Source organism: Larus michahellis, chromosome 8 (assembly GCF_964199755.1).
Source record: "Larus michahellis chromosome 8, bLarMic1.1, whole genome shotgun sequence".
NCBI classification, from domain to species: domain Eukaryota; kingdom Metazoa; phylum Chordata; class Aves; order Charadriiformes; family Laridae; genus Larus; species Larus michahellis.
In genome coordinates, this window is record NC_133903.1 from 17,843,058 (window position 1) to 17,867,151 (window position 24,094).

The 24,094-nt window shown below is 56.6% G+C and overlaps 2 protein-coding genes across 2 annotated transcripts; one reads left to right on the forward strand and one right to left on the reverse strand.

Moving 5' to 3' along the window:
• Positions 1 to 3,235: 3,235 nt before the first annotated feature.
• ANTKMT (adenine nucleotide translocase lysine methyltransferase) lies at positions 3,236 to 6,317 on the forward strand. Its single transcript, XM_074598355.1, has 5 exons — positions 3,236 to 3,416; positions 3,505 to 3,609; positions 4,463 to 4,603; positions 5,177 to 5,227; positions 5,829 to 6,317. The coding sequence occupies exons 1-5, from the start codon at positions 3,252 to 3,254 to the stop codon at positions 6,015 to 6,017; spliced, it is 651 nt and encodes a 216-aa protein (XP_074454456.1). The 5' UTR covers positions 3,236 to 3,251; the 3' UTR covers positions 6,018 to 6,317.
• Positions 6,260 to 21,302, reverse strand: CCDC78 (coiled-coil domain containing 78). The gene is made up of 15 exons (XM_074598354.1): positions 21,152 to 21,302; positions 20,477 to 20,605; positions 19,957 to 20,043; positions 19,499 to 19,678; positions 16,093 to 16,260; positions 15,959 to 16,009; positions 15,202 to 15,290; positions 14,545 to 14,623; positions 13,943 to 14,068; positions 12,643 to 12,854; positions 11,844 to 12,015; positions 11,473 to 11,516; positions 9,758 to 9,824; positions 8,255 to 8,355; positions 6,260 to 7,121 (listed from the first exon to the last, which is right to left on the reverse strand). Exons 1-15 carry the CDS (start codon positions 21,173 to 21,175, stop codon positions 6,995 to 6,997), a joined length of 1,656 nt encoding a protein of 551 aa, XP_074454455.1. The 5' UTR covers positions 21,176 to 21,302; the 3' UTR covers positions 6,260 to 6,994.
• Between the last annotated feature and the right edge of the window lie 2,792 nt (positions 21,303 to 24,094).

Here is a 24,094-nt window from a genome sequence, read left to right on the forward strand (position 1 = left end):
TGGGCATGTGTGCGTGTCTGTGTGTGCATCCGCATGTACGTGTGTGTGTGCATCAGCGTGTGTGTGCGTGCATCTGCGTGTTTGTGTGCGTGTGTGTGTGTGTGCATGTGCGTGCACATCTGCGTGTGTGTGTGCATGTCTGTGTGCGCACATCTGCACCTGTGTGTGTATGTGTGCGTGTGTGCGTGTCTGTGCGTGCATCTGCATGTACGTGTGCGCGTGCATCAGCGTGTGTGTGCGTGCATCTGCGTGTGTGTGTGCATGTGTGCGCACATCTGCGTGTGTGTGCATGTCTGTGTGCACATCTGCAGCTGTGTGTGCGTGCGTGTGTGCGTGTCTGTGTGTGCATCCACATGTACGTGTGTGTGCATCAGCGTGTGTGTGCATGCATCTGCGTGTGTGTGTGCATGTGTGTGCACATCTGCGTGTGTGTGCATGCGTGTGCATGTGTATGTGCATCTGAATGTGTGCGTATCTGCATGGGTGTGTTTGTGCATGCACCTGTGTGTGTGTGCATGTGTGTGTGTTTGTGTGTGCATATCTGCATGTGTGTGCGTGTGTCTGTGTGTGTGTGCATGTCTGTATGTGTGCATGCGTGTGTGTGCATGCATGTGCATGTGTGCACATGTGTGTGTTTGCATGTGCGTATCTGCGTGTGTGCATGTGCATGCATGTGTGTGCATGTGTGTGTGCGCACGTCTGCGTGTGTGTGTGCATCTGCGTGTCTGTGCGTGCCCATGTGTGTGCATCTGCGTGTGCATGTGTGTGTACATCTGCATGTGTGTACATGCGTGTGCATGTGTATGTGCATCTGAATGTGCGTACCTGCATGGGTGTGTTTGTGCATGCACCTGTGTGTGTGTGCATGTGTGTGTGCTTGTGTGTGCATATCTGCATGTGTGTGCGTGTGTCTGTGTGTGTGTGCATCTGTGTGTCCCTGTGCGTGCATGTACGTGCATGTGTGTGCACGCATGTACGTGTGCATGTGCATCCTCTTTCTGAGGGCGGAATACTTGTTTCCCCACAAATAAGCGCGAGATCAGAGCAGAAACACGTGCTCGCCTTTGGCAGCTCCTGACTTGGCTGCTGCCCGCTTTGGGAAAGGGGGTCTCCGTGCGGGACGGTGCCGGGGGCCGCCCCCCCGGGGCCAGGGATGTGGGACCCCCCCCACCTCCCCGCTCCCCTGCACCCGCAGCCGGTCCCAGGCTGGGGCTGCCCAGAGGGTTTCCTCCTCAGCCCATCACACAGGGGTGATGTCCCCATGGCGCGGGTGCTACTGGCCATCGCAGGGACCCCCCAGGGCCGTCCCCATGCTCTCAGGGGACCCCCGATACGGCGCTGGGGGGGGGACAGATGGACCCCACAAATATTGACCCAAGGCGGGGGACCAGGGGAGGGGGGGCGATGGCCATGAAATGCCGCGTGGCCCTTTGTGCGCCCGCTGCCCTCATTGAGCCCGGATTGTTCCCCAGGCCGGGGTTGTTTGGTGTTTCGGGGGGGGGGGTGTTATTAATTGCGGGCAGGCAGGGGCTGTGGGGGCCTCTTTGCCCCCCCCTTCCATCCCGTTCCCCCCCGCTCCCGCTTCCCACAGCCTGGAATTTTCCCACAACCTCCGCTCCCTCGCAGCAGGAAACCCCCAGCCCGAACGGCCGCGGCACGTACAGCCCCCAACAACAGCTGCACACAGCCCTGCACAGCCCCCCAACAACCGCACACAGCCCTGCACAGTCCCCAACAACCGCACACAGCCCCCCAACAACCGCACACAGCCCTGCACAGCCCCCAACAACCACACACAGCCCCCCAACAACCACACACAGCCCTGCACAGTCCCCAACAACTGCAAACAACCGCACCCAAGTGTGAACAACTGTGCACAGCCCTGCACAAGTGCACACAACCCTGCACAGCTGCACACAACTGCACACCAGTGCAAACAACCGTGCACAGCCCCACACAGCTGCACACAACCACACACAGCCCCGCACAACCGCATACAACCCCCCAAAACCGCATACAATCCCCCACAACCGCATACAACCCCCCACAACCATACACAGCCGCACACAGCCCCCCAACAACCTCACACAGCCCAGCACAACCATACACAGCCCCACACAACCGCACAGCCCCACACAACCCCACACAGTCCCACGTAGCCCCACACAACCATACACAACTGCACACACAGCCTCACACAACCATACACAATCCCACACAGCCAACAACCTCACACAGCCCGGCACAACCATACACAGCCCCACACAACCGCACAGCCCCACACAACCATACACAGCCCCACACAACCGCACACAGCCCCACACCCAGCCCCACACAACCGCACACAGCCACACACAACCATACACCACCCCACACAGCCCCACACAACCGCACACAGCCCCACACCCAGCCCCACACAACCGCACACAGCCCCACACAACCATACACAGCCCCACACAACCGCATACAGCCACACACCCAGCCCCACACAACCGCACACAGCCCCACACAACCATACACCATCCCACACAGCCCCGCACAACCACACACAGCCCCACACAACCGCACAGCCCCACACAACCATATACAACCGCACACAACCACACACACAGCCCCACACAACCATACACAATCCCACACAGCCCCCAACAACCTCACACAGCCCAGCACAACCATACACAGCCCCATACAACCATACACAACCGCACACAACTGCACCCAGCCCCACACAATACACAGCCCCACATAACCATACACCACCCCACACAGCCCCACACAACCCCACACAACCACACAGCCCCACACAACGGCACACAGCCCCATACAACCGCACACAGCTGCACACAACTATACACAATCCCACGCAGCCCCACACAACCATACACAACCGCACACAGCCCCACACAACCATACACAACCGCACACAGCCCCGCACAACTGCACAGCCCCGCACAACCACACACAGCCCCGCACAACCACACACAACCGCACACACAGCCCCGCACAACCACACACAGCCGCGCACAACCACACACAGCCCCGCACAACCCCCAGCAGCCCGTCCCACACCCCCCGGCCCCGCACACGCAGCCCCGGGGAGGGGGGGAGCAGCCCCGACCCCCCCGTTCCACGCCGCCCCCCCGCGGTCCCCCCCGAGCCCCGCCCCCTCCGCCGTTGCCCGCAGCCCCGGCGCCGGTCCCGGCGCTGGGCGGGGCGGAGGGCGGGCGATGGGGCCACCGCTTCCGGCAGCCATGGAGCCGGAGGAGCCGGGGGAAGCGGGCTGGGGGCGGCCAGGGGGGGGCCAGCTGGGTGGCCGGGGGCTGCTGGAGCTGGCGGTGGCCAGCGGGGTGGCCGCTTGGGCCACCTGGGCCGTCCTGCTGGCGCCCGGCTTCCGACGGGTCCCCCTGCGGCTCCAGGTACAGCCGCTGCCCCCAGACCCCCCAACACCGCGGGGACCTCCACCCCCCCGTTCCCTGACCGCCCCCCCCCCCCACTGTCCCCCAGGTACCCTACCAGCCTTCCGGCCCCCAGCAAGTGGCGAACGCCCTGGCCCTGCTGCGGGGACGCGCGGGGAAGACGGTGGACCTGGGATCGGGAGATGGACGGCTTGTAAGGGCGGGCAAGGCGGGGGTGGGGTGCTGGGGGGGCTCGGGGCTGCCCCTGGGGTGCAAAGGGCAGGGAGGGGGGCTACGCTCACCAGGAGGGCGGCTGGGAGCCCCCCCAGCCTGGCTTCTGGCTGTGGTTCTGGGTGGTCCTCCTGGCTCTGGTCTTCGACCATCCTAGGTGGTCCTAGGCAGCCCTAGATGGCCCTGCACAGCCCTAGATAGCCCTATAGATACCCCTAGATGGTCCTAGACAGGCCTAGGTGGCCCTATAGACAGCCCTAGGTGGTCCTAGACAGCCCTAGATGGTCCTAGAAGGCCCTACACAGCCCTTGACAACCCTATAGACAGCCCTAGGTGGTCCTAGACAGCCCTAGGTTGCCCTATAGACGGGCCTAGATTGTTCTAGGAGGCCCTAGACGGCCCTATAGACTGTCTTAGACAGTCTTTGAGAACCCTAGATGGTCCTACAGAGCACTAGATGTCTTTATAGACAGTCCTAGAGAGCCCTAGATGGTCCTACACAGCCCTAGATATCCCTATAGACAGCCCTAGATGGCCCTATAGACAACTTTAGGTGGCCCTAGGTAGCCCTAGATGGCCCTGTAGACAAGCCTAGATGGTCCTAGACAGCCCTAGATGGTCTTAGAAGGCATCGCATGCAGTGAGCAGGGTGGGAACGACAACTCTAGGAGAAAAGAGCCTTTGCAGCTGGAAGGTGCCAAGGACCGGGGTCACCCTGCCCATGAGCCAGCAGGCGGGAGCGAGTGGAGCAGGGCAACAGACCCTGCCCCCCAAGATTGCCCCCCAGACGCGACACCGAGGTTCATTTTAGCTGCAACTCTTCTCTCTCTCTCCAGGTGGTAGAGGCTTATAAGCAAGGTCTCAGACCAGCCATTGGCTATGAGCTCAATCCCTGGCTGCTGTGTCTCTCCAACTACAGGGCCTGGAAGGCTGGGTACCACGGGAAGGTTTCCTTCCTGAAGAAAGATCTGTGGAAGGTAACAGCATCCCAAGGGTCTGGCTGTGCTCAGTGCTGGCCATAGCTAGGGCAGGACAAGGGTTTGGTCCACACCTCCGGACAGGCTTTGCCGAGGGTTGCTTGCTCCTTCCCCAAGCCACGCTGCTCCCAGGAAGCGGAAAAACCATCCTCTTTTCCAGGGGAACACCATCTTGGGCAGCCCGTGGCTGGCTGCTGGTTGTGTAGGCATCAGCGCTCCTTCTTCGAGCGGCTTTGAGAAGAGGTCTGAGGTGCCGGTGACACACGGTGACCTTCAGAGACGTGCTGCTAAAGCTGGCATCAGGTACCCGCAGCCTGACCGGAGAAATACCAGCAGGGAACGTGGTTCTGGGATGATGCTGGAGGCAGATGTTTTCCAAGAGCCGCTGCTTTCACCCCCAGCTCCCCGGTCACACCAGCACATCCCTGTCCCACACGTTGTGGGGCATCTTTGCTTCTTCCGAGGTTGAGAAGATCGCCCGCAAGCCGTTGGGCCACCTGAACAGTCCCCTCCCCGCTCCCCCCCGCCCCGGGCCTGGTGCTTCTTTCATTCGCCTTTTCCTTCTCTTTTAAGGTGAATCTTTCCGATTGCTACAATGTGATCGTGTTCCTGGCCCCCAGCGTGGTAAGTGGGTCCCTCCCGCCCTGACTTCTTCTGAGCGAGCTCGAGGGAGGGCTTTTGTAGAAAAGACAGAGGATTTGGGACAGCGGCAAAGACTCTTTAAAAAAATAAGGCCAAGCAGACATTGCTGTGAGGTGGTGCTCAGCACCACTCAAATTTAGCGAGTCGTTTAGGTTGGAAAAGATGCTTAAAACCGAGCCCAGCCGTAAAACTAACACTGCCAAGCCCACCACTGACCCGCGTCCCTCAGCGCCACGTCTGCCCATCTTTTAAACCCCTGCAGGGATGGTGACTCCACCACGTCCCTGGGCAGCCGGTTGTGATGCGCGATAACCCTTTCGGGGATGAAATTTTTTCCTAGTATCCATCCTAAACCTCCCCTGGCGCAACTTGAGGCCGTTTCCTCTCGTCCTGTCGCTGGTTATTTGGCCCTAATCCTGACCATGCACAGGGCTGGTAGCAGCCCTGCGTTTCGGAAGGGTCTTGGGGACCCCTGCAGCCGTGCCCGGAAGCTGCCCCGCGGTCCCTGGTGGCACCGCCATGCTACATGACTTTCCTACGGCCGCCTGGCCGTGGCTGCCTCTCTCTCTCTCTCCCTCCCCAGAAACCTCCCCTAGCCGCTAAGCTCCTCGCGGAACTCCCCGACGAAGCCCGGGTGGTGGCTGGACGCTTCCCTTTCCCCTCCTGGACCCCCAGCAGCACCCTCGGGCAGGGGCTGGAGCAGGTCTGGGCCTATGACATGAAGGAGGTGCGGCGAGCGGCGCGGAGCGGCGTGGGGGGAAGCCCTGTCTAACGGCAGCCTGGTTAAAGCCGGCATTAAGGGTGGGCGTTGGTAGGGCTCAGAGCCTCTCCAGCCCTTGAGAAGGCTGCGCGGCCAGGCTTTTTCCCCGGAGACTCGCAGGGTGGTGGCCCCTCCTTGTCTTCCAAAGACAAGGGGACAAGACAAGTTTTGGGGGACGCAAAGGAGGGGAAAATCAGACCTAGAAATCCTGGAATTCTCACGGGGTCGAAGGGCTCAATCGCCAGTGCCTCTTTCTGTACGTTTGCTACTTTATTTCTAGTTAATTTTTCAAAATAAACGTTTGGACGGTTCTGCCCTTGAGACTTTTGCTTTGCCTTGGAGCCGCAGGGGGCTCCTGGAGCCGGAGCAGCCGCCGTTCCCGGCCTCAGGCTTTGCTCCGCCATCCCTTTGAAGGCGGCTCAGGAGGACGTTTGTCCAGCTCTCCCGCTGAAGGATCCAGGTTGGCCCTGCTCACCGTATGAAACATTATAAAACACTCAAACACAGAGGAAAAAAAGGTTTTCGCACCTTAAATTGCAGCTCATCCCCTTGGACCAAAGTCTAGCTTGAGCCAGCCCTGGCCTTATCTCTTGGAAGCTGAGAGGGGAGCGAAGGCAGGAGCAGATTTCGCCCTTGGACTGCGGTCTAGGTGTGAGCCAGGAGAAGCGGTGTCGCAGGGATGATACCGGCTCCGCAGGAGAAAGCTGCCTGGGAACCTGACCCCGTGTCCCGAGGCGGGACGTGCTCGGGGACCAGCAGAATTCCTACAGCTGAGGGGTCAGAGGATAGACAAGACGCAGTTGTCTCGTCCCATTTTAGTGCTGTTAATTTGAGCCTGAGAACACCCGCGTGGTTTCCCTCGCTGCGCCTCCCGGCTCTCAGCCGGGGAAGGATTCTCATCCCGGCCAGCCCACACAACAGAAAGCTCCCTCCTTTTAAATCCTGCTCTTTCCCGTGGTTGTGCGGTGTCTCAGAGCTGTGGTGGAGAGCTACGGTTGGTGGCTGAGGGTCCTCCTGGCTCTGGGCAGCGAGGGAGTATCGGCTGCCCTGGCGCTGAGCGCGCGTGGCATCTCGCTGTCGGCGAGTTTCCTCAACCGGAGGATCTCCTGCTTGTACCTGTAAGGAAGAAACAGCACCATCGTTGCCCGCATGGGTCACAATCCCACTGAGAGCTCACACACGGTGGGCTGTGGGTGTAAAGTTACACTTTGCTTTGTGTTTGCTGCACGCGAAGGACAGCCGGTGCCAGTTCACGCAGAGCAGCCGGCCCAGGCGCTGAGCCACGCTGGGATCTGAGCCCTGGCAGATAGAAAACCGCAGACGTTTCCCAAGGAATTGCGGAATCACAGAATTGTAGGGGTTGGAAGGGACCTCTGGAGATCACCCAGTCCAACCCCATTGGCCAAAGCAGGGTCACCCAGAGCAGGTGGCACAGGAACGCGTCCAGGCAGGTTTGGAATGTCTCCAGAGACGGAGACTCCACCACGTCTCTGGGCAGCCTGTGCCAGGGCTCTGCCACCCTCACAGGAAAGAAGTTCTTCCTCCTGTTTAGGTGGAACTTCCTATGCTCAAGTTTGTGCCCGTTACCCCTTGTCCTGTCACTGGGCACCACTGAGAAGAGTCTGGCCCCATCCTCCTGACACCTACCCTTTAGATATCGATCAGCATTGATAAAATCCCCTCTCAGTCTTCTCTTCTCCAGGCTAAAAGGTGTTTTGTCAGCTCTGCCAGGTAACGGTACCAGCAACAAGCCCGCGAGTCTGACCCGAGATCACAGCTGAGCTGGCTGGGGCGTTATGGCAGGCACGGAGTTGGACCCTTGCTCCGACAGACATGCCGGGCTTGTTCTCGCCCTTCCTTACCCCAGCAGTGGTTCTCCCTGCTTCGGGGCATGATGAGCCAAGGAGAGAGGACCATAGATCAGGCCATGCTGGAAGGCTTTAGATTTTAGGCAATCCCTCTCTTAGCTTCCTCCCCAAGATGGGTGAGCCCGCAGGGAAGGAGACGTGCGGCGGAGCGGGCCAGAGGCTGCCCCTCCTGCCCTGCGGAGCGAGGGACGGCGGCAGCTGCCCCGCACAGCTGGACATGCCGTGGGACATCAGCCCTGCTGGCAGAGCTGTGGGAAGGCAGCGGCGAGGTCAGGGGCTGACAGCGTGGCCGGCCTGGCGATGTCGCCGGCAATTAGCCCAGGAGATAAACAGGGAGCACAAAGCAGAGAAGACGTGAAGGGGGATGCTGCCATCTCTCACCTTGCGAGATGCTTATCTATGTATTCCTGCAGCTCCGACACCTGCTCTTCTGCCACGACTGCCCGAGTCAGCAGCTGACTCCTCTCCTGCTCCAAATCCTCCTGGAGGGGCAAGGAAACATGGAGAAAACAGGGAGCTCTGTGAGACAGGAGTGAAATTGCTCAATCCCTCTCTACCAGGTGAGACTGACAGCATCCCCATCACTCAGCTCCGTCACCGCTTGGCGTTAGGCTACAGAAGCAACCGAGAAGGGATGCGCTTGGGGAAAGGAGCCTGGTGACACTAGGACAGTGTTCTACGGGCATGGGCAGAGCAGGCATGGGGGTCAGGGCCACCCCAGGACAGGCAGCAAGCCCTGTCTGCCAGGCCATCGTTAACTGCCCCATAGGCTTCACAGACAACAGGTGGAACAGTCGCTAGATTTGGCACTGGGACCCAGAGAGCTTTCACACCAGTAGTTCGTTGCAAAGGGAAATGACTTTGCCTTTTAGAAAAAAAAAAACCATCTGTTTTTTTGCACAGTGTCTCTGGAGAGTAGATCGTCATCTTACCCAAAGTGGCCCTGTGTCACCAGGAGGATCCGAAGTGTTTGACCGAGCCCACCCCCGAGATGCACAGCAGAGCCAGGAGCGGGACCTGCTCCCGGTGCCGCGCTCCAGCCTCTCAGCCATGGCATCTCCCTTCTTCTGGCCGCAGAAGATTTAGGTGTTTAGCTTTACATGACCAGAGAAAGGTGGAGCACTTGCTCAGGTCGCCGTGGACAGAGGAGGGCACAACACGGACACGGGCTGGTAGCACATCCATAGCCTTGTCTACCACAGAAAGCTGAATTCTGCTCTGTTTGCAAAGCCCTTTTCCCCGCGGGTGGCAGTCGGTGTGGCAGGGATCCCAGCACCAACCCTTCTCCCCACTCCTGACACCACTGGGACAGCAAAACCCACAGCCAAGCCCGCTCCCAGCAAGCATCACCACGGTTTCACGGGTGCTGCGGAGCAGTGTTGCGGATGGAGAGAGCTTTTCTCCCCGCTCTGGGCCATCCCATTGCCCAGCGCAGCACAAATAGCCTTGCACTCTGGGGGGACGAGACTGGGAAGCTGATTCAGATTCAAACTAGACCTGAGGCAGGTCGAATATAGTCCCAGTTTGTAATACACACGCCTAAATGCTTGTGCTGAAACAAGAGAGGGAGCAATACGGTCCAGCGATGAGCTGGGAAGGGCTGCTCTCCTTTTACCAGGAGGGAATTACAGCCTTGATATGTCACTGGTCAGGGACCTGCTGGTGTCACTTGGTGGGTTGAGGCCAAAGCCGCCACAGCAAGGCTTCGAGGAAAGCTTCCCTGCTCCAGCCTGGAGCAGCGTGTTGGCCCCGGGGCAGCACCTACCTTGACATGTGGATGACATGTCAAGCATGTCCTTGCACATCCTCAAGCATGTTGAGCACATCCTTGACAGGTGGGTAAGGGATAAACTTTTTTTCAGCTGGGCTGTTCCAGACCTTTACCTGGGTGGTGCGTGCAAACTCCCGGAGCTGCTTCCTGACCTCTGCCCAGCCCTCCTCATCCAGCTGCCTAGGGGAGAAAAGCAGATTTTGATCATGCCCAGACATTCAAATCCAGCCCATCCGCAGATCACAGAGCTCCGTTCAAGGGCTGGACGTAACTCGTGTCCATCAGAGCGTAAATCCCAGCGCTCTGAACCTTTCTTCTCCCGATGCTCTAGACTTCTTCAGGGCACGCAGTGCCATCCCTGTACCCAGGCACAAGAGTCACAGCCCTTCTGCCAACCTGGGATTCCCCACTGCGACAGCTGGGTTTGTTCCAAGTTCACATCAACACCCAACACAGCAGAGGACTCCGTGCAGAAAGAGCCCTTAACCTGACACTGCGGGACTGAATTTGACGGAAACAGAGAGCGATCGACGCCAAACGCTGGTGCTTTTCATGTTTGGGAGCACAAACCCACCCGTTCTGGTCGCCGAGCGCGATAGGTGAGCTGTCTGTGCAGCCCAGCCGTGGGAAAGTGCTTCCTATTCTATCCCAGTCTGAATAAGCAAAATACAGGTCACATCTGATGCTGGGGGAATTGGGGTTGTATGAAGGCAGGAATGCATTGTGCTCCAGAGCGGCTCCGCTGGGACTGCCAGAGTTCCCTCTGGTGGCTGCAACCCCCACCCCGCTCCTGCCAGCCCAGGCACACGGGAAATCACGGCTGAGATTTCATGGGAGCAGAAGCAAAGGGAACAATAAACGGCTGATAATGACGAGAAGCAGCAGTAATGATGGCTGAAGTGCTGCGGTAACGCCAGGCTTCATGTCCCCAGCTAGAGGAACGTGGGCATGGTGTGGGTAAGACCCATCGGCACAAAGAAAAAAAGTGGAAAGTGTGGAGTCTCTCGGCAGCTATAAAAACCTTAACAAGACGCATCACTAAAATGCAGGTTCTGGTACTTCTCTGTCTTGTTCATGTGATGAGTCTGCCAAAATTAATGCCTCTCTTCAAGGATTGCCAATATTTTTCAGCATGGCAGAGCTCAAGCTCTTGTCGAAGATGCTCCTCCAGAGCCCAGTGGCTCAGGCACTGACCGACTCCTCAGTGCTGCCATCCCATTAATGAAATACCTGACGTGTTTTCTAGACTACCACATCTTAAAAGGCTGAAAAATCCCAGCTCAGATTCCTCCTACACTTTGTTCCACCTCTCCACAGCTCTAATTGATAGAATTTCAACAGAATAACGGAGCAAGGGGAAGAGGCCCATCAAAAATGAGCAAATAAAGGGCATTTTAGGAAGCTGGGGAGGTATCGGTACAGGGTCAGCCAAGGTGTCCAGCCCAACTTCTGCATTGGGAGGGAGGAGGAGAAACAAGACCATGCCAAACTGGTGGTGTTTCACTTGCCTTTCTCAGGTTGTGATCCACCAAAGCACTGGGGCGTACGCTTAACTTGGGGTTCTAAAGAGATCAGCGGGACTAAAAACATGATTAAATCAAACATGTGCTTAAGAGCTTTCTTGGATCAAGGCCCAAATGACCAACTCATTTCACCGCAGGAAATGCTGCGCCGAGACGACAGCTGGCTTTTCTCCTCAGCCGAGTCCCTAGCAGCTCCCTTTCTCCCTATTTATTACCGGCTCCGAGTAAAGCAGAAAAGACTCCTCAGTCCACTCAGCAAGGAGAATTCAGAATTACAAATACCCCGAGAAACAAACAGCACTTACTGCTCAGGAGACAGCGGAAAGGCAGAGGTTTCTTTCGGTGTTTTCTGAAGGCAAAGGAAGAAGAATATTCCCGTAAGCGTTACACCATCGCCGTCTCACCCCAGTCCCTGCCACTTGGAAGCTCCGTGACCCCAATCTGTGGGGCTGCTCAGCCTCCTGGGTCTAACTGTAACTCACCCCTACGCAACAGGGTTGAAGTAACAAGGGGATTGCTCGGACACCCCGTCTCTTCCCAAAATGAGGAAGCGAGCGAGCAGACACGGCAAACCCCCAGGGAATGCCTATGGAAGGGTCTGAATCTGTCGCTTGTAAGACCCTCCCCACTGCCCCCCAGTTCCACCCCCACAGAAAGCCAGCAGTCCGGCCACCACCTTTTGCAGTTCATGTAGCTGCATCTCCAGTTTGGCTTTATCCTCCCGCAGCCGGTTTAGCTCCCGGGTTGTGTTTGTCAGCAGTTCAGGGTCTGTGATGGAAAAGTGGAGCTCGGCAGGGCCACAATCCGTAGCGCTGCTGCCCAAGGACCGGATCTGCTCTCGCTGGAGCCTGTAACGTGCCAGAGGGGTTAGCCCCTGGTAGCTTTGGTTAGGTGACAACACCAAGCCCTTCTGCTGCTGATGGAGGAACCGTTCGCTTGGGATCTGCTGGCTTCTGGCCACCGAGAGCCAGTCCACCTGCAAAGGATAAGTGGGAGAGCCCAGCAGCATGCACGATATTCCTGGGAGTGTTTCTGAGAGGAGCTTGTCCTAGAGCTATTTGTGGCTTTTATGCCACAAGAATTTCTGCTGCTTCCCACAGCCCAAGCTGCTGAGAGAGCTGTGGAGCAGAGCTGAGAACACCGCGGAAACGGGCTGGGAGGCAGGAGTTATTTGTGGTACCTCTGCATTTCCACACCATCCAACGGGGAATCCATCTCTTGCCCTAAGTTTTACATGGGAGAAACGTATGTGGCTGAGCAGCTCCAGGGTGTCCAGAGCACCCTGATGTGTAGCTGGAGACACCTTGCTCCTGGCTTGTCGGAGATAAACATGCCCTCCAGATCCTCTGCTCCACCTGGGAGCCCCCTTTTTCCTCCCTGTCAGCAAAGGGACTGGATGCTCTGGGGCATTTCCAGTTGGTCCTTAGCGATGAGCTGAGGAGACAGAGGTAGCCCAGCCCCTGGCTTAACCCTACCCGTAAGCAATCAGCAGGTTCTCATGCTTCTTGACCAAGTTCTTTATGCGTTTCTTGTAGCCACGTGCCGCTCCGGCTAGCTGCTCTTCCCGAGACTTGTAGGAAGCCCTGATATCCTTCAGCATGCTGTCCACAAAGCGTTTCATGTGAGCGTGATCAGCGGGGGATTTGCTAGGCCCCGCCACGTTGCTGGATTTGCTGTCCATGTAGTCCTTTAAAACATACAGAGAAAGAAATGGAGGTGATCAAGTCGTTCCCTCGGGCACAATAACACATTTCCCACAATGATCCAGGCAGGTTTGTGCTACCAGCACAGGGAATAGGGCATATCTTCTGTTTTCTAAGAGGGGGAAAGAATAATTAACTTTCATCATGGTCCTTCAAGACAGAGAAGACATCTGTACCGCATCAGTGAGCCGCCTAGGGAAAAAGGAGTTGGTGTCGGGAGTTACCATCTCTAGTCCCATATTCTTTCCACCCTGCCCCACTCTCTCTGCTGGCTAGGAGATGCTTCAACATTGCTCTGTTAGAAATTAAACTATTCTTAAAAGTGAAAATTGCTTTGCTTAGTCTCCTGATCCATCACCACACCGTGTTCTTTGGTACCAGCCTTCTCCCGGCGCAGAAGGTTTTGCCAAAACCTGCTTGCTGCTACCTAGGGGTGGGGGGAAGAGATTTCTTCCCAGCCTCACTGCTCAACACAGTCATGTATCCGTGCCCGAACCTGCCTGAAACGCCTGCCTTGTGCCGAGTCCTCACCATGCTCTGGGTCCCCGTTCTACGTCAAAGGTGCTTGATCCCAGAACAGGTCCCGGGCCCTGGTGTTACAGGGCTCTAACCGACCACGGAGGCTGGCAGAGCTCCCCATGGGGACAGCAGCAGAGTCACCATGGAGGCGGTGACAAAGCCAGAAGTGGCATGGTCTGGCCTGCCGAGGGACGTTGTCAGGGCAATGGGGATTAGAAGCCAACTGGAAGGCAGCCATTGTAAATAAGAGGATCTTTCAATCCAAGTAATCTGACCAAGAAAAGTCCCCCAGCAGAAACTCACAGACTGTTTTGTGTGGCCATAGGGGAAATCTGGGTGAGGAGAGGGGGGGGAGTGGCATCTCCTCCCCCAGGCCAAGCCGAGGGCAGGGAGCCCCCTTCCAGCTGCGAGCATGGGGTTCCCCAAGCCCCACTGCCTTCTCTGCTCGGCAGCCCAGCGAGGAGGGGAAACAGCAGCAGCCTGCAAGACGTAGACAGCCAGCATGGAGAGACCCCCCCAGCTTGGGAGAGCCCCTGGGGCTGGGGGTACCCACCGCCACGTCCTTGATGTACTGCGCGAGCCGGGAGCGATATTCCTCATTCAGCTGCTTCAGCCGGAGCTGCAGCCGGGAGTTCTCCGCCTCCACCTCTTGGAGCTGGCTCTGGGAGGTGAGCAGCACCTGGGCACAACGAACACACACGTGGCCGCCCTCATCCTCTGGCTAAGCCAGGGGCACTAAGAAGTTCCATAAGAGATGGGGGGCTTCATTTCTAGCTTCACTAGAGCTGGGAAGGTCCTGGGCTTTCACAGGAGCTCACTGGAAATGTTTATAGTCTCTATTCTCCTGCTGCCTTCCGTCATTTGCAATTCCCCCCGCCCGGTGATTTCACCGACTCTCTAAATATCGGGGAACAAAATTCCTCCCACCACCTGTGGCAAACAGCACCTTCCACCACGTGCATCAAACCCCTGGAGAAGGAAACTGCGCAAGGAGGAGCACACCTTGGTATGACGAACTCCCTGGAGAGGGAGATGTGTCAGAGTAGCTCAGTACAAGACATCCATCCCCTGCTAGCTCCAGGAGAAGCGCATTGCACCCGGGAGGAGCGGATGAGCAGGGGTGGTCCTGGGTGCTGGAAGGGAGCCTGCTCTTACCGCCGACTGCTCCACCAGCTTGCGCTGGGTGTCCCCAATCGCTGCCTTTGCCTCCTGTAGTTCCTTCCCCATCGCGATCCTGGGCACATGGGAAGAAGGTGTGTTTATTTTAACCCCCCCAGGACTGCTCTGTAGGTCCAATACAGACAACTTTGAGAAGGGAATCCCTACGAGATGCCGGCCCACATCAGCTGTGCGCCAACCAGCGGCCACAGAGCTCTCGTAGCCAAAGGTGAACACGCTCCCCAGTCAGAAGGACTAGCTGTCCACCGTCCCCGCTGTGGCAGCCCTTGCCAGGACACCGACCCCATCCCAGCCTGTCAATGGAAGAACCACTGCGGGGGTAAGGGCTGGGGCTGGATTCCTCTCTGGGCTGTCACACGTTGGCCGTGTGTGTGTCACTGAAGGTGGATTTTCAGAGGTGCACAGGGCAGTCAGGTACCTAAAGACCACTTTTAAGCTGCCAGCTAACCCTCTTAAGCACCTTGAAAACATCAAGTTTTGCTTCCAGGCCTCACTTCTTCCAAGGGTGAACCGTCATTTCCCACCCGGTGCCCCACCAAAGGCAAGCTGCCTCCTCTCCTCTGCCCAAGCATCAAATTCAGCTGCTCCATAAAATGTCCAGCCAAACAGAAGGACGTGCCCTCCAACACTCACACTCTCTCTTCCAGCTTCTGCTGCTGCAAATCGTAGGTTTGCTTCAGTTTTTCAAGCTCCGCTTTGATGTGATCCTGGTTTCCAAGCAACTGAGGGACAGACGAAGAGGAAGATGAGACAGAGGGCTGAGGTAAGTAGAGGGACTCATAAGGAGAGCCTCCAGCTGAGCACAAGTCCAGCTGACCAGTGACATACTGGGGAAAGGACAGGCTTAAACTGGGAGTGAGCACTGCCCCATAGCGCACCAGGAGCGTGCTCTGGAGACAGGGCACATGGAAGCGCACGTGTGTTGCTCCCCCAAGGGAGACTCTTGCTCCGAGAGGCAGATTCCCAGCGGGAGCTTGGTGGCGGAGCCCAAGCTGGTGTGGCACAGGCTGCAGGTGGGAAGGAGGCAGGGAGCATCTCCGTGCCCTGGCTTTTGGGTGCTTTATCACCCCCATCTTTCTCAATTATCGGCAAGAAGAAAATAAGCACGTGTCCTCTGCACTTGTTGGCTTTTAAACTCCTGCCTCTGTTCACCCAGGGCCACCAACCGAGGGAACCAGAGCCACCCCCTCTCAGCTTTTGCCTGCACAAGGAGCTAGAGTTATTCTAGTCTCATTTTTTCAACGGCACAGCTTAAAGACAACTTAAAATAAATCAAGGCAACAGCTCATCCACAAAATTCAAGTTAGCACCAGGAGCTGGCAGCCATACTCGGAATAAATTCCCCCCTCTCCTTCCCCAAGGATCCAGGAGCAGACCCCCACACACTCACATTTCTCTCCAGCTTTTTCTGCTCCTGTTCGGAGGCGACTACATCTTCTGGCTGGTTTTAGCAAGAGACAGAAGAAGGTGCCTGTTAGATTCCTGTTCCCCAAGGAGCAAGCGACAGGGCAGAGAGGTCCTTACCTTCAATTTCCGAGCCGAGAGACGACGCACCGTTGCTCGCACTCTTTCCAGCTCGGCAGAGGATTCATGGGCCATGGCGGGGACGTGGTTGCTCTCTGTGTGGGGAAGGGTGCTCCTGGCATTGGCCAGGGTGAGCAGCTCTAGGCTGAGCTCTTCATTCTTCATGACCTGCCAGGTCAAGCAAGAAGGAAAGAGCTTCTGAAATTGTGCCTCTCCGGCTCCACGCGCCGTCTGTTCAGCACATACCCGCTGCTCTTGGTGTGTACACGAAGCAGGCACTCACGTCCCCTCCTGAAAGCAAGCTTTATTTTTAGTTGTCTCTCATATGTCCAAAGATATCAGTGATTTTCTAATTCTCATGGAAATGTGGGATACAGATCATCGCCAGGCATCAGGATTATTCACACATAACCTTACTCCCTCTGCCCATCTCGCTCTCGCATTCAGACAGAGATCCCGGTGCCAGCCCAGCCCTGGGCACAGCTCTGCCACCACCTCTGCGTCCTGACCCCCAGCCTCCCCCTTCTCTCTAACCCTGTACCCTCCCCACGGCTTCCCACCACTTCAGGCATGTCTTTCCCCATGCAATGGCTTTGAACAGTGTGGGGCTCCATAATGTAGGGCCAAATGTCCATCCATCCCTCCATCCTTCCATCCCTCCGTCCTTCCATCCATCCCTCTGTCCTTCCATCCATCCCTCCGTCCTTCCATCCATCCACCCATCCAGGCTGGCGCCACCCAGCTAATTCCAGTTTTGTTTGAATGCATCCCTCCAGCAGCAGCCAGCCCCCAGCACCGTGTAGGCAGCAGAGATTCAAAGCGGGCGCTGGTGTGAAGTGACACATTTCCAAAAGATAAAGAGGATCTGAATGAGAAAGGCTCTGTTACAGGTGATCTGGAAGGAACACTGGGGGAATTCATGTCTCACGGGAGGGTTTCTATGTCGGTAACAAAGCTTTGATGGGGTTTATGACTGGGGACAAGCTTGAGTAATTGTTACCATGGCAGTGAATCGGGAGGATGGGAGGCAGAGGTCATCTGAGTCATCCGTGGAGAGAATAGCTTATCAAAAGATAGCACAGGGTGGGCTGAGGGAGAGAGGAGAGGAGAAAAGAGGCTGACAAAGAGGTGAGATATACAGCTGTGAAAACTGACAGCTATGCAGAGACAGGCTGCTTGTTCTCCAACCGAAAACCATCCATCTGCAGCTGTCAGCCCTGACAATTTGATCAGAGGGGGTCACACAAGCGCAGAAGTACCAGTTTAGGGAAAGAAGGAGGCAGTCCCAGGTCGGCCGCGGGCTTCCCTGCCTCCCCTGTGCTCCCAAGCCTGGCCGGGCTCCTGGGAAAACCCCGGCGTGGAACCGGTTCACAGCCATTTGGGTTCCCTCCCGACAGCCTCACTTTGTACCGCCGCCGCAGCCGGCCCGAGCCCGCCGAACAAAAGGGGAGGAGGAAACGGAGAGTTGAGAAAAGGTCAGCGTCTTGAAAAGGAAGAATTTACAGCGAGTTAGAAAACAGGCACAAAGTGCCTGACTGGCATCTTCTGGAAGGCACTTCCCCAGGGACAGGCAAGGGCCAGCTCCGCCGCGCTCCCTCGCCTGGGACAGACACGGGGCGATGTGTGAATCGAGCCGTACAATGGGGGCCGCGACAATTCAGAGGCTCGAACCCTTCCCGTACAAGGCACCCTGAATGAGCTCGCCGAGCTGCTTCTGCGCCAAGCAGCCATGACAACATATTGGCAAGGTCACAAGTAGCACTTGTAATTGGGAATGTGTAAAAGGTTCATTGTCTCCCCAGAAGAGCGCCGGGGAAGGGGAGGGGGCAGAACCGCAGGCTGCTTTTCCCATTTCCTTTGGGAAAGTCCGCACTGGGAAAATAATGAGCAAGAGGCCCATGCCGTGACAAGTCCCAGCCTGCCAAGTTGGAGCCTCTTTTGCTTCAGGCAGGGATATTTGGTAGTCGGAGCCAAGAAACTGGGGTAAAATCCTCAGCCTACGAATCACAACCAAGGAGTTCACTTTTGGCTTCTGGACCCTGCTCCACCACTTCTTCGGGATGCTATCCAGGCACATAACTGAATCCATGTGCTTTCCTTCTGAAAGATTCCAGGAACCACGTGCAAACAGGGTGCTATTACCACCACAACCTGTTAAAGCCATCCCTTAGAGATGTCAGCCACCTAAAAAATCCCATTTTTGACTAACATATTGCACCCCCTTGGGGACAAGAAGCAACCAAGGCTGCCGAACGCCGAGATATTCCTCGGCAGCCCAGCGGTGCCGTGTCTCAGCAGCGTGCCGCCTTGCTGCCACTCAGCCACACGCGCTCTGCCTCGTGCTCCGGCAGGACGACGGGGTGGGTTCGCACCCCTGCAAGCAGCTGAGCTTGCCTTCTCCTAAGAAATTTCCATTTCTCAGCTTACGGGAGACAAACGATAGCTTCACAAGAGTCACTAACTCATTTATTTGCAACGGGATGATCCTGACCTCGTATGCTCCTCTACCGGAGCTCTGCGGAGGGATGCTCACCATAAAGAGAGACTGGACACTGCCCAAACCAGCGTGCCTGGTTCCAGCCCCACATCTCTCCATCACAGCCCTGCACGGTAAACCGAGTCATTTGGCTGCACCAGCTAAACTCCCTGCCAGGGGAGGGAGGCAGGAGGGTGTCAGTCATCCGATTCAACTCAAAAAGGAGAAGTGGGAGGGGGGGGAGGGAGGGAAGAGAGGAAGGTTTATTGAAGTAGCTATTCTTGCCAAAGAAACACACAAACCTGGGTCCAAAAGGCTTTAGTTAATAATCGCTAAACTAACAGCCACCAGGAAATTCGCTATATTTGAAGGAACAATCAGAAACTTGCTTACATTCAGGGTTTTTATAAACTCGCCGACCTCAAAAACTTCCGGGCCCCTTCCCACCGCCGTACGAAATGAGAGCGACTACAATCGGTTCACGTGCAGCCTGCGCAAGCCATGCAGAAACAACAGGGAAACAAAGCGTGCTGGCAGTCAGGAGGGACCTGCGACGCGCGCTCCGGCCAGCCCCGCGGTGACCTCCTCATCACTGCTAGTGACGGGGATCCGGGGTGGCATGAAAAGAAGAGGACTCTGACAGCGGGGTGCCCAGCGCAGCACGGCACGTGGGTCAGCGTGGGCTCAGCGCTGTCCCTGCCAAGCAGAGCAGGTGCTGCAAGGCCTGCTAGAAGGCAACCACGTTACAAGAAATCCTTTGGCCCTGAAAACAAAACCGTGCCCAAGCTACGCTGTCTCACAGCTGACAAATCTCACTGGACCTCAGCCGTGACATGGATACGCAACCCAAAGCCACCCAAGCTGGCTGAAGATCAGGTAATTGCGAGACGGAGCCAAGAACATCAGGGCGAACACTGCAGCCTGTCTCACCTCCTGGTCCAGTTCTTTGCCCAGGGCCAGGTAATTGCTTTTCAAAATGATGTACTCATCTGCCAGCTCCTTCCGACTGGTCTCCAGAGTGTGCAGGCGTTCCTCTAAGGCATCCCGCTCCCCAGTGACTTTCTGACTGCAGAGCTCCAGCTCCTGCACGCGGTTCTCCAGGGCCAAGATCTGCAGAGGGGAGGCAGCGGAATTAGACTGTGGCAGAGACCAGCAGCCATCACAGGGCTTTTATTTGGCCAAAGAGGTTCTGGTACGCTATAACTCAAGAGAGGGATGAGTTTCACATGAGTTTCATGGTATCTGGGATGTCGGGGGGGGGGATTCATAGCGCTAGCTAAAGCCAGGAGAATGCAGCAAGCAAAGAAAAGATGGACATGTAACGAACTACAGTTCTGGATAAAGGTATGGGCAGAGCTCAATCAACTCTACTTCAAACTTTTGGATACCATGTTTTTCAGTTCAAAGTTCTCCGTCTCATACTGCTCCTTCATTTTGTTTGTCTCGATCTGGAGATCAACAAGCTCTTTGGAAATCTAGGAGAGAGAAAGGACATTATAAAAGGCCACGGACTGATTCTGAGGCCAAGATACTGTTTCAATGGGTCACGCCGGGGAATGTGAGCACAGAACATGCACCCCTGGAAAGAGGCCCCAACATTTCCCACCAGATTTCATAGAATCACAGAATGGGTTAGGTTGGAAGGGACCTTAAAGTCCACCCAGTGCCACCCCCGGCCCTGGGCAGGGACACCTCCCACCACACCAGGTTGCTCCAAGCCCCGTCCAACCTGCCCTTGAACACCTCCAGGGATGGGGCAGCCACAGCTTCTCTGGTCAACCTGGGCCAGGGGCCCACCACCCTCACAGCCAAGAATTTCTTCCTAAGAAGAAATTTCCGCTCCAGAACTACTGGCCCCGTATGGCTTCACAGCTCAGTTCTCTCCAGCTTCTAATGTATTTCTTTTACCTTCAATTTTTCCTCTTCGTTGAAGCCCGTTCTGGCTGACAAATCTGGTTTGGAGCCAGCCAGCTTCCCCATCCTCTCCTGCGGGTCTCTGCGCCCGTACGGCCTCTCATTCCTATCCTGCAGCCGCACCTAGAGACACACAAGAGCTCCGACAGCTGGTGCCAGCCAGCAGAGCCCTCCTCTCCCCCATGCTGGTGGAAGAGCAGAGCATATACAGTTTTTTCAGAACTTCAATAGATTATAGATGGGATTTTCAGCTGCTGTTTTCCTCCCGCAACTAGGATTTATAGAATCATAGAATGGTTTGGGTTGGAAGGGACCTTAAAGATCACCCAGTGCCACCCTGGGCAGGGACACCTCCCACCACACCAGGTTGCTCCAAGCCCCATCCAACCTGCCCTTGAACCCCTCCAGGGATGGGGCAGCCACAGCTTCTCTGGGCAACCTGGGACAGGGGCTCACCACCCTCACAGCCAAGAATTTCTTCCTCAGATCTCATCTCAATCTCCCCTCTTCCAGTTTCAAACCATTCCCCTTTGTCCTATCGCTCCAGTCCCTGATAATGTAATTTGTAGATTGTTGGTTCCATGACCCCGGAGGTGGCTGCAGACCTTCATACTTACAGTTTTCCCACCAAGATGCAAAACTATGATGATACTCTGTCAGGGTACTTACATTCTCATTCTCTGCAAAATCCATGTGCCCGGAGTCCAGGATCGTTGCACAGTATCAGGCAGGCAGTGGCTGATGGCAAAAGGAAGGATCTAAGGATCTCTATAGCGGCAACTTTTCCCTCCGGTTGGGCACAAGCGACGTTGCTAACAACTTTGGTTACTAGCGGGTGGGGCATCCACCTTCATCCACCATAAGGTGGAGCCAATTCTTACGGTCACCTCAGGAAATCACACTTGTCAGGAGGTTTCTGTATTCTTAAGACAGTGCACAGCAGATACTGAACCAAGAAGCTGAGCAGATACCCCCAGTGAAGCCATAGTGCAGCTAGGAGGTACCACTCCATTTATATTACAGACTGTTCCCAAAACCCAGTTGTAGGGTCTCCATCCCTACACAGGGATCGTTAGAGAATTTAAGATCTGATTAACCCCTGAATTAATCCATGAATCCAACCATCTGCTCCAAGACCATCCCAGTAGCATCTAACATCAACTTACTTCCAGGCAATTTTCTCTTGATCTCTACGGTCCTTGTACCTCCTGGGTCAAAGAGCCTTCCAAAGAGGTACCAGGATCTTTGAGCTCTGCCCAAGCTACAGCTGGCGACAGGAAAGACCTTCCCCAATTTCTCCCTTCGCAACAGAGATGCTATGTGAAAAAAGACAAGTTTTAAAGCAAAAAAAGCCTCAGATTAGCCCAGACAGTGCTAAATCTGGTCTACGCGCTGCCGCTGACTCCAGACTGCGACCATCTGGGCCTCGATGGGACAACTCCCAAGTGTGCAAAGCTAAAAGTACTTGAACAGAGTCTCCGACATAAGTGTGTGGGTAATGGAGAGCGTAAGATGTGGTGGAGAAACGCTGGGAGATCTCGGTGAACAACAGCCAGGGGTTAAAACACATGCCCGTTCTTAATCTCCTCATTTCGGGCTTATTATCACTGCTATTTCTGTAGAGTGGGTGCGTTTAGGTAAGAACTTGTCTCTTAACAGAAGAAAAGCTTTGACAGTCTTTTTCAAAAAGGCCACAGCTCTGAATAACTTCTTATTATCTGACAAAGCTGAGGATGAAAGAGGGAGAGAGGCCATCCTGACAGAAGCTCTGTGCCGAGCAGAGTTCACCAGCTCCTCACCTGGCCCAGGCTGTTGGAGAAGATCCCACAGTCGACGTGGATTTCATGAACGGCCATGGAAGCCAGACCCAGGGGATGAGCTCTTCTGGGGCTCGGGGGAAGGAGAAGCTAACGAAACGTGCAATTATGTCTTATTTTTCTGCAGTAGAACTTAACAGACCTGAAGTAATTTTATTAAGGTAATGAAAGCGCTGATGAGAATTCACACTCTCTTCACACCCACTGCCGAGCAGAAAGGCACATTCACACACCGCCCACAGCACCGGGGGGCTCGGAAGTCTCCGGTGGGTGCTCTGGCACCGAGCTGCAACTCCGCTCCCCGGGTGCACATCGTCTCCCGCCGGCTCTCAGCCCCATACGAGTCCCCGAGGACAGGCACCTGCAGCTGCTGCTGGCCCAGGAACGGGCGCAGGCTGGCTCACACCGCTGCCCTGGACCCAGCAGCGCCATGGCCAGACCCCAAAACGCCCGATGCAGGAGGGCTAACAGCCCACCCAAGCACACCGGCAAAGCTGGGTGCTCCCCAAGCCGTAGGGGTGTCCTTTTCACCTGGTCAGACAGCAATACAAAGCTAATTAACACACACATATACAGTGCTACTTATGCTCCTGCAGTGCCTGGGAGACCCTGGCGAAACCCCCCTTTGTGACAGGCGCTGTACCAGCAACTAGAAATGCCACCGACTGCTTTTCCGGTGGTTTGGAAATACGAAGCAAATTTTGGCCTGGATGACTCCACGAATAGCAAAGTTGGGCAGAGGAAATGAGGTTTTAGGGTGACACTGCAACCCAAAATCTCCATCACTGCCCCAGAGCAAAACCAAACAAAAAGTATATGCATTGTTAACCCCGCGAAGAGCTGAAATGCCGACTCTGTACTGAGTTTTTCTTCCCCTCTTCTTCTCCAGGACACTTTTAACGCGTGGTGGTCGCCACCAAGCTCTGAGGTACGAAACTCACACCCAGGATGCAGCTCTAAGATGTGAAAACACTCCCTAAATCCACAGCGGCTGAGGAGGAAAACCGGTTGGAGATTTGGAGCCCGCAGCCCGATGCCCGCTGCTTATTTTCCCCTCTCCTCCAGCACCTGCCAGCCCTCGGCAGGGACAGACACACACCTGGCTCTGCCGGTGCCCGGCCCCTCATGGTGAGCCCCGAAGGGAGCGGAGGGAGCGGCCACCGCCTTCACGCCTTTCCGGGGAGGCTTCGGCGGGGCCCGGCACAGCGTTCGCGCAGTGACTGGCCCCATCTGGCTTCCAGCGCCGGCCAAGTGAATGCACACCCTCTCCTGGGCCCAGCAGACACCCCCTGGGCGCCCACCGGAGCACCCTGCTGCCGGGGTGGCCCAGTGTCGCCGGGGGTGGGGGGGGGCCGGCGTCGCCGCAGCATCCCCCGCTGGAGGCCGCAGCGGGTGCGGGGAGCTGCCGCGGGCCCAGGCCTGCACGGCCCCTCCCGGAGCGGCACCGGGCGTCGGGGGGACACTCCTGGGGCGAAGCGGGCTGGGGCAGAGCGGGGACGGCGAGGCCTCCCAGCTCCTCACACAAGCTGCGGCGGAGGCGGCCGGGCCCGGTCAGGAACCGCCGCGTCCCGTTTCCAGGGCAACGGGCGCTTCCGGGGGAGGGCGGCGGGGCGGCAGCGCCCCCTGGCGGCGGGAGGGCGGGAAGCTCCAGGGATGGGGCAACCCCTCGCCGCCGGGCGACCGGCCCCGGGGAGGGGGGGAAACTGGGGGGTTCGGGGAGGGGGGACACGTCCCGCAGAGGGACTGAGCATCGAATGGGACCGTCAAAGACCACCCGGTCCCAGCCCTGCCCTGG

Coding starts and splice junctions, on each gene's coding strand:
- ANTKMT (XM_074598355.1), top strand. CDS start 3,252: ATGGAGCCGGAGGAGCCGGGGGAAGCGGGCTGGGGGCGGCCAGGGGGG. Junction 3,417..3,504: donor GGGTCCCCCTGCGGCTCCAG/GTACAGCCGCTG, acceptor ACTGTCCCCCAG/GTACCCTACCAGCCTTCCGG. Junction 4,604..5,176: donor TGAAGAAAGATCTGTGGAAG/GTAACAGCATCC, acceptor TTCTCTTTTAAG/GTGAATCTTTCCGATTGCTA.
- CCDC78 (XM_074598354.1), bottom strand. CDS start 21,175: ATGGATTTTGCAGAGAATGAGAAT. Junction 20,044..20,476: donor ACGAAGAGGAAAAATTGAAG/GTAAAAGAAATA, acceptor TCTCTCTCCTAG/ATTTCCAAAGAGCTTGTTGA. Junction 11,517..11,843: donor AGCTACATGAACTGCAAAAG/GTGGTGGCCGGA, acceptor CTTTGCCTTCAG/AAAACACCGAAAGAAACCTC.